General features: G+C 41.1%; 1 protein-coding gene across 1 annotated transcript; it reads left to right on the top strand.

The window, feature by feature from the left end:
• The first annotated feature begins 8,291 nt into the window (after positions 1–8,291).
• On the top strand, positions 8,292–10,150 carry LOC100891668 (toll-like receptor 4). Its single transcript, XM_003724444.3, has one exon. The coding sequence runs from the start codon at positions 8,306–8,308 to the stop codon at positions 10,124–10,126; it is 1,821 nt and encodes a 606-aa protein (XP_003724492.3). The 5' UTR covers positions 8,292–8,305; the 3' UTR covers positions 10,127–10,150.
• The last annotated feature ends 553 nt before the right edge of the window (positions 10,151–10,703 follow it).

Genomic DNA, 10,703 nt, shown 5'->3' with positions numbered 1-10,703 from the left:
ATTGGAAAACAATAAAAGGTAAGTTCTTTGATTATTTAAGTAAGAATTAAAAAAACAATAATGTGGTAACACCAATCTTTATCGTAAGAATTTCAAAATAAATGCTATTGATAGTAAATTCTGAATAAAAATAAAGACGATTAAAAAAATTGAACTTCAGTATATGCCACCAGTCCGGCCTTTTCAAACAACTCCCGACCCAACTATTCCCGGAGCACTTACGACTTACGACTTATTTTTTTTCTCTAAAATATTTTGCAGAATAATTCATCATGAATGAAACTGGCGACGCAACCACCTTTGAACTGTTTTCGTCAGCCGAGAGATACATTGCCTATGTATTATACTCAGTATGCGCCATCTTGATCTTGGTGTGCAACGCATTCACCCTCTACATTCTGCAGACTTGCCAAAACGCTTTTCAGGAAAACACACGTCTGTTCTTCAAAGCATTGGCCATTGTTGACTTGTGCGGTGGTCTGTTTGGTGTTTTATTCGACTTAACCCACATTTTTAGAACCACCACTTTCTCTGTGATTTCCGGTCACGTTTGCATTATACTGCCTTTCCTATATTACTTAGTTTTTAATCAGACTCTTGCCGTACTTTGTTGTATCAATTTTGACCGTTTGTTGACGATCGTATGGCCCCTGCGTTATCCGATATTGGCGACACCAAAACGGGCGAAATGTGCGCTCCTCTTTGCGCTAGTGATTCCTCTGTTATTCACGGTATTTCTATGGCCTATCCCAGAATTCCCGAGCACAGAAATAATCAGAAGTTTTTGCGGATTAAACAGTAAAGTCGGGCAAGAGAGTGACTGGGTTCACGCTAACACAAACGAGAGTGATATCTCGATAACAACAACTTTGAGTTTAATGTTACCTGCAGCCCTTACAATCGTGATAACAACGTTCTGTAACGTTTTTCTGATCTTCATTTCCTGCCGACATATTCGTAAGATGAACTTGAGAACTGCAGGTCAACAGGGAATCAACAAACAACGCAATGGCCAAGACATCTTTAAGGGGGTGCGCACAGTTCTCGTAATCACCGTTTTCTGTTATACTGGCATGGGGATATGGGGCTTTTCTATTCTGTACATCTCCCCTAGACTTGAGAGTCCGGGGTACGCAGTTCCATTCATATTCTGCGGTGTCGTAGAACTTAGCACCAGGTGGTGGAATTGCCTCATCTATCTTTCGACGAGTCCAACTTTTCGAAAACATGCGACGAAAGCAATCAAGCGAATGTGCGGTAGACGAAACAACCAACTCATCATTTAGCATTCGATTCATATCTGTGGAAAGATGAAAAGGACAATACCCTTAATGATGATTTACAACGTACAGACTGCCATGAACCAGATGACTAATTCTACACTGCTTGATCATCCTTTAAGATCCATTATTAAAATCGCCTCTTTAAGTCAAATGATAGCAATACCGTACTTCGCGGACATGATGCAATTTAACTCAGAAACATGCGCTGAGATGGCAGTCTTGACCATACGGGACGTGGATGCATAGACAAACGTCTATCTTCATGACAACCTTCGTGAACCATCATTCTATATGTAGCGAACATTCATGATAAATATCAGAAGGTTGATTGACATGACCAAAATTCTTCTGTCACGAGAACCTTTATATTAGATGTGAGAAGGCTGACGAGAACAAAAGTCTTCTGTTTCGCGAACCCTTATATTAGATGTGAGAAGGCTGAGGAGACCAAAAGTCTTCTGTCTTGTTATTAAACCTTCATATCAGTTTGTGAGAAGGCTGGTGAGATCAAAAGTCTCTTGTCTCGTAAACCTTTATATTAGATGTGAGAAGGCTGAGGAGACCAAAAGTCTTCTGTCTTGCTTTTAAACCTTCATATTAGTTTGTGAGAAGGCTGGTGAGACCAAAAGTCTCTTGTCTCGTAAACCTTTATATTAGATGTGAGAAGGCTGAGGAGACCAAAAGTCTTCTGTCTTGCTTTTAAACCTTCATATCAGTTTGTGAGAAGGCTGGTGAGATCAAAAGTCTCTTGTCTCGTAAACCTTTATATTAGATGTGAGAAGGCTGAGGAGACCAAAAGTCTTCTGTCTTGCTTTTAAACCTTCATATCAGTTTGTGAGAAGGCTGGTGAGATCAAAAGTCTCTTGTCTCGTAAACCTTTATATTAGATGTGAGAAGGCTGAGGAGACCAAAAGTCTTCTGTCTTGCTTTTAAACCTTCATATCAGTTTGTGAGAAGGCTGGTGAGACCAAAAGTCTCTTGTCTCGCAAACCTTTATATTAGATGTGAGAAGGCTGAGGAGACCAAAAGTCTTCTGTCTTGTTATTAAACCTTCATATTAGTTTGTTAGAAGGCTGACGAGACCAAAAGTGTACTGTCTCGTGAACCTTTATATTAGATATGAGAAGGCTGACGAGACAACAATAAAAAGGGCGCGCTGAGGGGTCAAAGCAGGATTTAACGTCCCCGAGAGCCAGTATAGAAACAGCTATGCCTCAAATATAAAAGCAGTTCATATATATATTATATACCGAAGTCACGAAAAAGTCTACAAAGAATTATTGCCCGATTATCGTTTTTCCTGAGTAAAGATTGGTTAAAACATTACAGATAATCCGAGACAATGTCTGTTAATCTTTGCTAGAAAGATGCCTGAATTTTACGATCATTTGGGAATCGCACACGCACTGGTTGGTAACCTTTCTCGCACAAAATACTTTTTACACTTATGTATCCATGCGACCCGTTACCCGGGGCAACAGGCATCGTTTACATTAAATATTACCCGTTACCCGGAGCAACGGTCATAGTTCGTCATGGGTAAAATCACGTCTCCAATTTCGACCAATTAGCTGACTAGATAATCATTTATTCAGCATAAAAGAGATGTATATAACAAATGAAACCTTATCAGAGAGGGGATAAGTAGCAAGTAATAAAACCTTGGGGATTTGATATTAATGTCCCACCTCATACAAAATGGGGATACGTTCCCTCTCACAATCTGGAACACCACATCAACTATCTATTTTTGCGAATCACTTTAATTAACTGGATGATGTTCACCATGACAGTTGCCATGACACCAAAAAAGCGGGCAATGATGTGTTTAAATTATTACTCTACCTTGGCAAACAAGTCGTTGTTTCGGTGCTAACAACCCTACGTGGTGCATTCAGCATAGGGTAAAGAGTGTAGTTTGAAACAATGTAATGATTATATTTTGTCTTATAAATCCACTGAAGAAGATATTGCAAAAAAGAAAAACAAAATTGAGAAGCATGTGGCAAAGTGGCAAAACATAGGCAAGTATTTCTGCGTTGCGTAATGATAAACGTTATTTTATGTGCAAAACGTTTCAAGAGATGGATGTGTTTGTTTTTGTTGCAACATTATATTTTCATGTTGTGGTGTATTTGATGTACTAATAGAAGAGGTCAGCACATATCGTGCTTTATCCCCCGGCGGTGCCGCAGGGCCGACTACGGACCGACGGGGGAGGGGGAGGCTATAGAGGTTCTTTAGTTATTAGCCTCTCTCTTTCCATTTTATGTCGGTCTGATGGTCGTATCGTCTGTGCGGCCGGGGTATACAGAATTATCATGCTGTGTTTATGTTACATTGGAATGTGAAACAACATGATTGTAATTGTAAAACATTATGATTATTCATTTATTTTTCTGCAAAAAAATGTAACGCATATTTTGTAAATCATTGTGTTTTCTAACCAATAAAACTTATCAAGATAAAAAATGTTTCAAATATGGTAAAGAGCTGATATATTGTGCCCTCTTAAAAACCGTGATAAACATCAATACATGCGTGAGTCCACGTCCGGTCCTGCGCCCCTGCCCCCTCCAGCCCTTCCCCGTTCTGGTGAGGGTTCAATCGAATCCTCATCACCACACCTTTTTGTCACGTTTTGCATACGCCATTTTGTTAGGCCTACGGCTCTCGGATAGTTTGCCTGACGTGATTATATCATCCTTACATCATGTATGAGGATGTTTGCATTCTCTTCCTTTATCGTCACGTTTGCTCTACATTTCAGACCTGTTTCACATCACATCACCGATACCATACTGTTAATGATTCAGATTTAATTTCAGGTGCTTCGTCGTAAGATATGGAAAAGAAATAATAAACCGATAATTGGGGGTAAGTTCTTTTATGATTTTAGTAAAAAATGAAATTCGAAAGTCACAAATGTGGTATATAACTACAATCATCGTCGCGTATTTGTAAAAAACATATGAAACCAATTAAGCGCAAGTTCTCTCAGTATTGTACAAGAATGAAAAGAAAAAAAATCTGGAGGTCGAGGTGAAGTTTAAAGGTGTTTTTTGAAAATGTTTAAATGAACACTTGGATAATCGCATGATGTGCTGGTAAAGAACCTTAAACTAAACCAAATTAACCTTAAAGACGAAAAGACACCACATCCGTTGAGCATAAATCAATGGCAGGGGGGGGGGAGGGGAGGGGGGGCACGGTCGAATTGGAAACAAAAAGGAGGTGAGAGCGAGGGAAGAGATGAAGAAAAAAGAACGTGAGATAATATAGGGTATCCGACTGCCCGAAAATACTCTACAAAATTATACTAGTATGTGTATCAGTAATATGTGGATAGCATGGGAACTCTTAAATGAATTGTTGTAAGAGTTGCATTACAGGATTATCGAAAACAGTTTTGGGAGTGATCCGATCTGTGTCCTTGATGTAGTGTACAGCAGAGAAGGAAACAAATTTTGAGAGAGAGAGAGAGAGAGATGAGAGGAAGAGAGAGAGAGAGAGAGAGAGAGAGAGAGGGGAGAGGGAGAGAGAGAGTGGGAGGAAGAGAGGGAGTGACCATTTCACTTTAAAATACAGAATTATTCCAATCTAAAGGGGGATGGGCTAACTCCCTTCTGGCCTGGTGAATCTGACCCCTCAAATATTGACCATCTAGTACAGCACTTTTTAACCGCGGTGCCGCGAGAGAATTTTAGTTATATTGAAAATATGTTTTGGAATAACGTCGACTTCATTTGAAACACACTGTCAGAAACCGGAAGATGCCCAAATAAATATTACTTTGGGTATTTCTTTTTGCTCGGTTCGCCTGATCGCAAAAATTTAAAAACGAGTATGTTTCAGGCAGTGAGGTCCAAGAATATCCCCATATGATGATGCGACGATCCCTTGGCCGAATATCGACATGAATAAGGCATTACTTATATTTTTATATCGAAATTAAATTTATACCAAAACAGAGTGTCCCTTTTCTTTCAATATTTTACCTCGTTCGCTTCATTTCTCGCAAAATTAATAAATCGGAATGATTCCTGGCAACGAGATGACAGAATATTCAATTTTACATTTAATCTTGTGTACATTAAAGTCTAATTAACATGCATGCTTCAATAAAAGTGCTCTCTCTTTCTCTCTCTCTCTTTTCTCGCTCGCAATATGTGGGATCCGAATAGTATATTTTCGGGCAAGAGGCCCCAGTAGCAGATCCAGGGGGGACCCGGGGGCCCGCCCCCCCCCCCCTGCCAAAAAAAAAGAAGGGGAAAAAAAGGGGGAAGGAAAAAAGAGGGAAACATTTTATTTTTTTGTGCTATAGAAAGCAACAACAAAAAAGGTCAGGCACTTAAATGCTCACCTGTCTGTAATTTAAAGCCTAAAACCCCTAAGCTCCTGGGGGCTCTGCCCCCTGGACCCCACCTAGGGCCCTAAGGCGGAAGGCTGGATGCTAATCTGACGGTAATGTAATGCTTAAAACCCCTGAGCTTATGGGTCTCGGCCCCCTGGACCTCACGCCAATTAGTGTCCTGACAGTGTCAAAAATAAGGTATCAAAATATGTTCATCTGACCGTAATTAAATGCCTAAAACCCCTATGATTCCGGGACTCCGCCCCCTCGACCACACCAGGGGCCCTAAGGCGGGCCCTGCATGCTTGTCTGACCGTTATAAAATGCCTAAAACCCCTGAGCTTCTGGAGGCTCCGCCCCTGGACCCTTCGCCAATTAGTGACCTGCCAGTTTACCAAATAAGGTATAATTATGCTCATCTGACGTACTTTAATGCCTAAAGCCCTGAGCTTCCGGGGCTCTGCCCCTCCCCCCTCCGAACCCAACCAATGGCCCTAAGGCGGGCCCCTGGATGCTCATCTGGCGGTAATTTAATGTAAAAAAAACCCTGAGCTTCTGGGGGCTCCGCCCCACAATGGCCTGGGAGGAACCAAAGTGCGCCAAAACTAAGTTTGGGTGATTTATTTTTTCAATTTTGTTCTTGCCCAGTTGAAAGGTAATACATAGAGGAATACCTCAGTGAAATATTTAATTCCGGTATGCACAATAAGGGTATAAATTTACTACTTCAAACAGCAAAATCCTACATATTCACAGTTTTAGTGCAAAAGTGACTTATTTTATAAATCTTTCAGTTAAACATGAAGTTTTTTAAGTTCTTGATATGAAATTGCTCTCACATATTCCTTATAGTTCATTTCGTTGCATGAATGGGTTAAAATTAATAGAAACACAATCTTCATGATATAATATAGGGTAATTCACTGAAAAATGGACTAATTATCCATGTTTTTTTTTATAAATCCAGAAGAAATGTTTAGATCTCCGCGGTGTACCGCTTAAATTTTAATACCACCATATTTTCTGATGTCTTAGCTTCAAGTTGATACCAAATTTGACTGCCCGATCTTACCCGTTGTTATGTTAGAGCCGATTTCCCTTGCCACATTGCCCCGAAAAATGTGGGGTTTTGGGGTCCGCGGCTGAATCATGAAGGATTCGTGGTCATAAATCACGGCGCGAGGGGGCGCGTGACACTTGTTCTGACTAGAGTAACTACATAAAGGACATACAACATGTAGGTACTCTAGTTCTGACACCGCGGACCAAAATAAACACATTTTTCGGGGCAATGTTGCAAGAAAAACGGCTCTAACATAATAACGGGCAAAATCAGGCAGCCAAATCTGGTATCAACTTAAAGCTTAGACATCAGAGAAAATGTTGGTAATAGTAATAAGATTTGAGCGAAAATCCTTGGAAATCCAAACATTTTCTCCCCAAACATGAGTTTTGGCGCACTTTGGTTCCTCCCTATATCCCACTGTGTGCCCCCCGGACCCAACACCAACGTGTGACCTGCCATTGTCACAAATAAGGTATAAAAATATATTCATCTGACCGTAATTTATTGCCCAAAACCCCCTGGGCTTCCGGGGCTCCGCCCCCTGGACCCCACACTAAGTCGTGACGTGCCAGTATCACAAATAAGGTATCAAAATATGCTCATCTGTCCGTAATTTATTGCCCAAAACCCCTGAGCTTCTGGGGGCTCCGCCCCTTGACCCCCGCCGAGAAACGATCAGCGGGGCCTGCATGTAAGAGTGGGATGATGGGGATTTTTGTTGTCTACCCCCCCCCCCCCCCACCAAAAAAAAAAAAAAATTCTCATTACGCCACTGCCCCTAAAAGGTGAGCCCCTGGAATATTTGCCACCCCCCCCCCCCCCCGCTCCAATCCCAAACTGCTTCCGGCGCATCTGGACTAGGGCCCGAGAAGGAGTAGAGAGCGAGGTCGTGAATAAAACTGATTGAGAAGAAGAGAGAGAGAGAGACAGGGAGAGGGTGGGAGGGGGAGAGGGGGTCGACATTGTTTCTTTTTTGCAGGGGTGGATCTAGGATCCCAGGGATATATAACATTTATCACAAATTTCATATTTAGCCCGATATACATGAGATGCAATTTTGTGCCTCTTTAGCGTATGCATCGATTGGCTTTTGAAAGGGGGCGCGGCCCGCTGTTCCCCTCCCCGTTAATCGGCCTGTAAGTGTGTACTATTCTGTAAGCAGTTAACAGGACACTCCAAGGTTAACGAAAGTTAATCTGAAACCGTTAACGACTTATTGAAACAATGCTTTCATTTTCATATGATACTTTCTGGTGAGTAAATTATAAAATGAAGTTACAATGGTTTGCACATTAATAAAATGTGCAGAGTTACAAAGTGATCAACATTAAATACCGACCTCCATGCATGCTCCTGCTACAGCTATGCGGCTTGCAGATCTGTTCGCGTTACTTTTTTAATTAACTTTCACGGTAAGGAAATAAACATTTCCTATTTAAATTAAATATGTTTCCGTATATTGTATGTATATTCAGTCCGGAAGGGTGTAAAGTAGTTTTGATATCAACCAAGCCATTCTGTTTATATAACCTTTATCTATTCCTACGTTTTCTTTTTACACGGCAGAATTCGTTGATGCTGCCGACGATCTAGGTTTTCATCATGAATATCTCGGTGCAAGTTCGTCTTTGGGTTTGGGTCTGCTCCCTGATGTTTGTTGGACGTTGCACTTCTCTGACTTTCTGCGATTATTGCTACTGTGACACCCCCGACATATGGTGCAGCGGAGTCAACTTCCACGAAGCCTTAAACCATACTGTTCCAAGTCGTGTCGCCAGTCATACAGAGTTCCTTAATGTGAATACATTTGACGGCAAGATGATACTGGCCAACGATACACTTAGTGTCTTTCCTGCCGTACAAAGGCTTTCGATAAGTACTTACCAAGTCTCTTTCGTAGATCAATTTGTTTTTGAGGGGCTTTACGAGTTATCATACATTTATTTGGAAATGAACAATCTTCATGAAATACCAAGTGAAGTTCTTTTCCACTTGAGAACCTCTCTGAAGGAGCTGCATCTGGTAAATCAACGTCTTCGTAACATCCCGTCAAATGCGTTTGCGGAATTAGTCAACCTCCAAGAATTGACTATTACCTATAACCTAAACTATCTTGATATATCACCCGATGCGTTTAATGGTCTTGCGAAATTAACAGGCCTTTGCTTATCGAGTTGTAACATTCGACATTTACCTAACACAACCTTCTCGGGGTTACATACCCTACAGGAATTAGACCTTAGTTACAATCGCGTAGTTGAAGTACCGACTGCGATTCAAACCCTCAAATCTCTCATGAAGTTGGACCTCTCTCACAATACACTTTTGGTCAATCCAATGGACTTGATGTTCTTGAGAAGTACGACTAAGCTGCAGAAACTCCAAATGAGGTACTGTGCTATTTCTAAAATATCACCAGACGCTGTTGATAACCTCAAAGCATCTCGAGATCTAATGGTCGCGAATTTCGATGGAAATCCGTTCAAATGTACAGAGGATCTTTGCTCTTTCGCAAGCTGGTATGTTAGTCTGCCGGGGCCGAGTACAACTACACGAAGTCCTAACTTCATCCCTTTTATCACCCTAAGTCCTCCTCCAGGAAAGGGGCCATATCAATGTGACAACTATGGCAAGCCCCTCAAGGACTTCTTCAGTGAGTCTTGTCTACCCATCAAGCCTGATCCTAGCCCATCCATTTTTCCTCCTAGTGAAACACCGTGGCATGTGGTAATAATTGCTGTCACTGTCATCCTCGTCGCGTTCGTCGTCACCATCGTATCATTCGTCGTTTGGAAGTTCAGGTTGATAAACTTCTATCATCACCGCCTAGGGATTTCCTTTCAGCGCCATGTCGATTACGGAGCTGTGGGAGACAACAACCATGAATATGTTTATGACGCCTACGTCAGTCATCACGATGACGACAAGTCATTCGTCCAAGATGAGATGCTTCCTCGTCTCGAAGACGAAAACGGCTTCGATCTCTGCCTCTCCTTCCGCAACTTCCGTCTGGGTTCCAACATTCTGAGGAATGTGTCTTCGGCTCAGGATGTCAGTCGTGCCATCATATTCATCATCAATGAACGCTTCATGCAGAATGGCCAGTGTAAGCTGGAGCTTGAGATGGCTTCGACGAGGATGCTGGAAGACGAAACGGGACACGAAGGACAACGTCTCATCATTATCCTGATGGAAGTCCTCGCTCCCGAATTGGTGAACAGCACCCTGAGGGTACTTCTAAACCATGTTGCTTATCTCGAGTGGGATCCTGTTGCAGAAGAAAGATGTTGGGGTCAACTCATTGCTACTCTGGATACGTTGGTGCCAGAAAGGAATACCAACAATGAAGAGGGTGCCGACGAGGAGCGAGATGACGGCGACCAAGCGGACGATAACGAACACGACGAAGATCAAACTGTTTGATTAGGAGTCTATTCGGGCTTGAATTCACACAGACCTTTATAAATTGCGTATAATCAACTGTTGTCTTAATAATAACATTTTGCTGGAGAGCAAATTGTATTTAGAATGTCATCTGATTATATATCAGGTTGAGGATACATAATATCATTATCATGGTTACAGTTTGCCGGGCCGTGTAGAAACACCTTTTTGTTTTAAGAATTAAACAATGATGGGCGTTACAACAATTATTTAAAAAAAAATTAAAATCAATTAAAAAATAAACGGTATCTCTCTGTACAAATATTTTATAAATTGAACAAAAATTGAATATTGAAATAAAATAAAATCATGTAATGGTACAATTAAAGCATAGTTAAAGGGATAGTTGAGTTCTGTTGCACAGGGCGCTGCACAAAATATTTTTTTGTTGAGATAATGAAAAACTGAGTGTCAAATTTGAAAGAACATATTATTCAAATGACAAAATCATCTTTGTTTGATCAAAATCGGTTCAGAGACGGCTAAGATATAACGATTTCTAATACTTGTGTACCACCAAAAATATTAGATATTTTGACAAATTTGGAAAAAAAGA

This window comes from Strongylocentrotus purpuratus, unplaced genomic scaffold (assembly GCF_000002235.5).
Source record: "Strongylocentrotus purpuratus isolate Spur 01 unplaced genomic scaffold, Spur_5.0 spur5_scaffold_15, whole genome shotgun sequence".
Lineage (NCBI taxonomy): Eukaryota > Metazoa > Echinodermata > Echinoidea > Camarodonta > Strongylocentrotidae > Strongylocentrotus > Strongylocentrotus purpuratus.
This window is presented reverse-complemented; position numbering and strand designations above follow the sequence as displayed.

Coding starts and splice junctions, on each gene's coding strand:
- LOC100891668 (XM_003724444.3), top strand. CDS start 8,306: ATGAATATCTCGGTGCAAGTTCGTCTTTGGGTTTGGGTCTGCTCCCTG.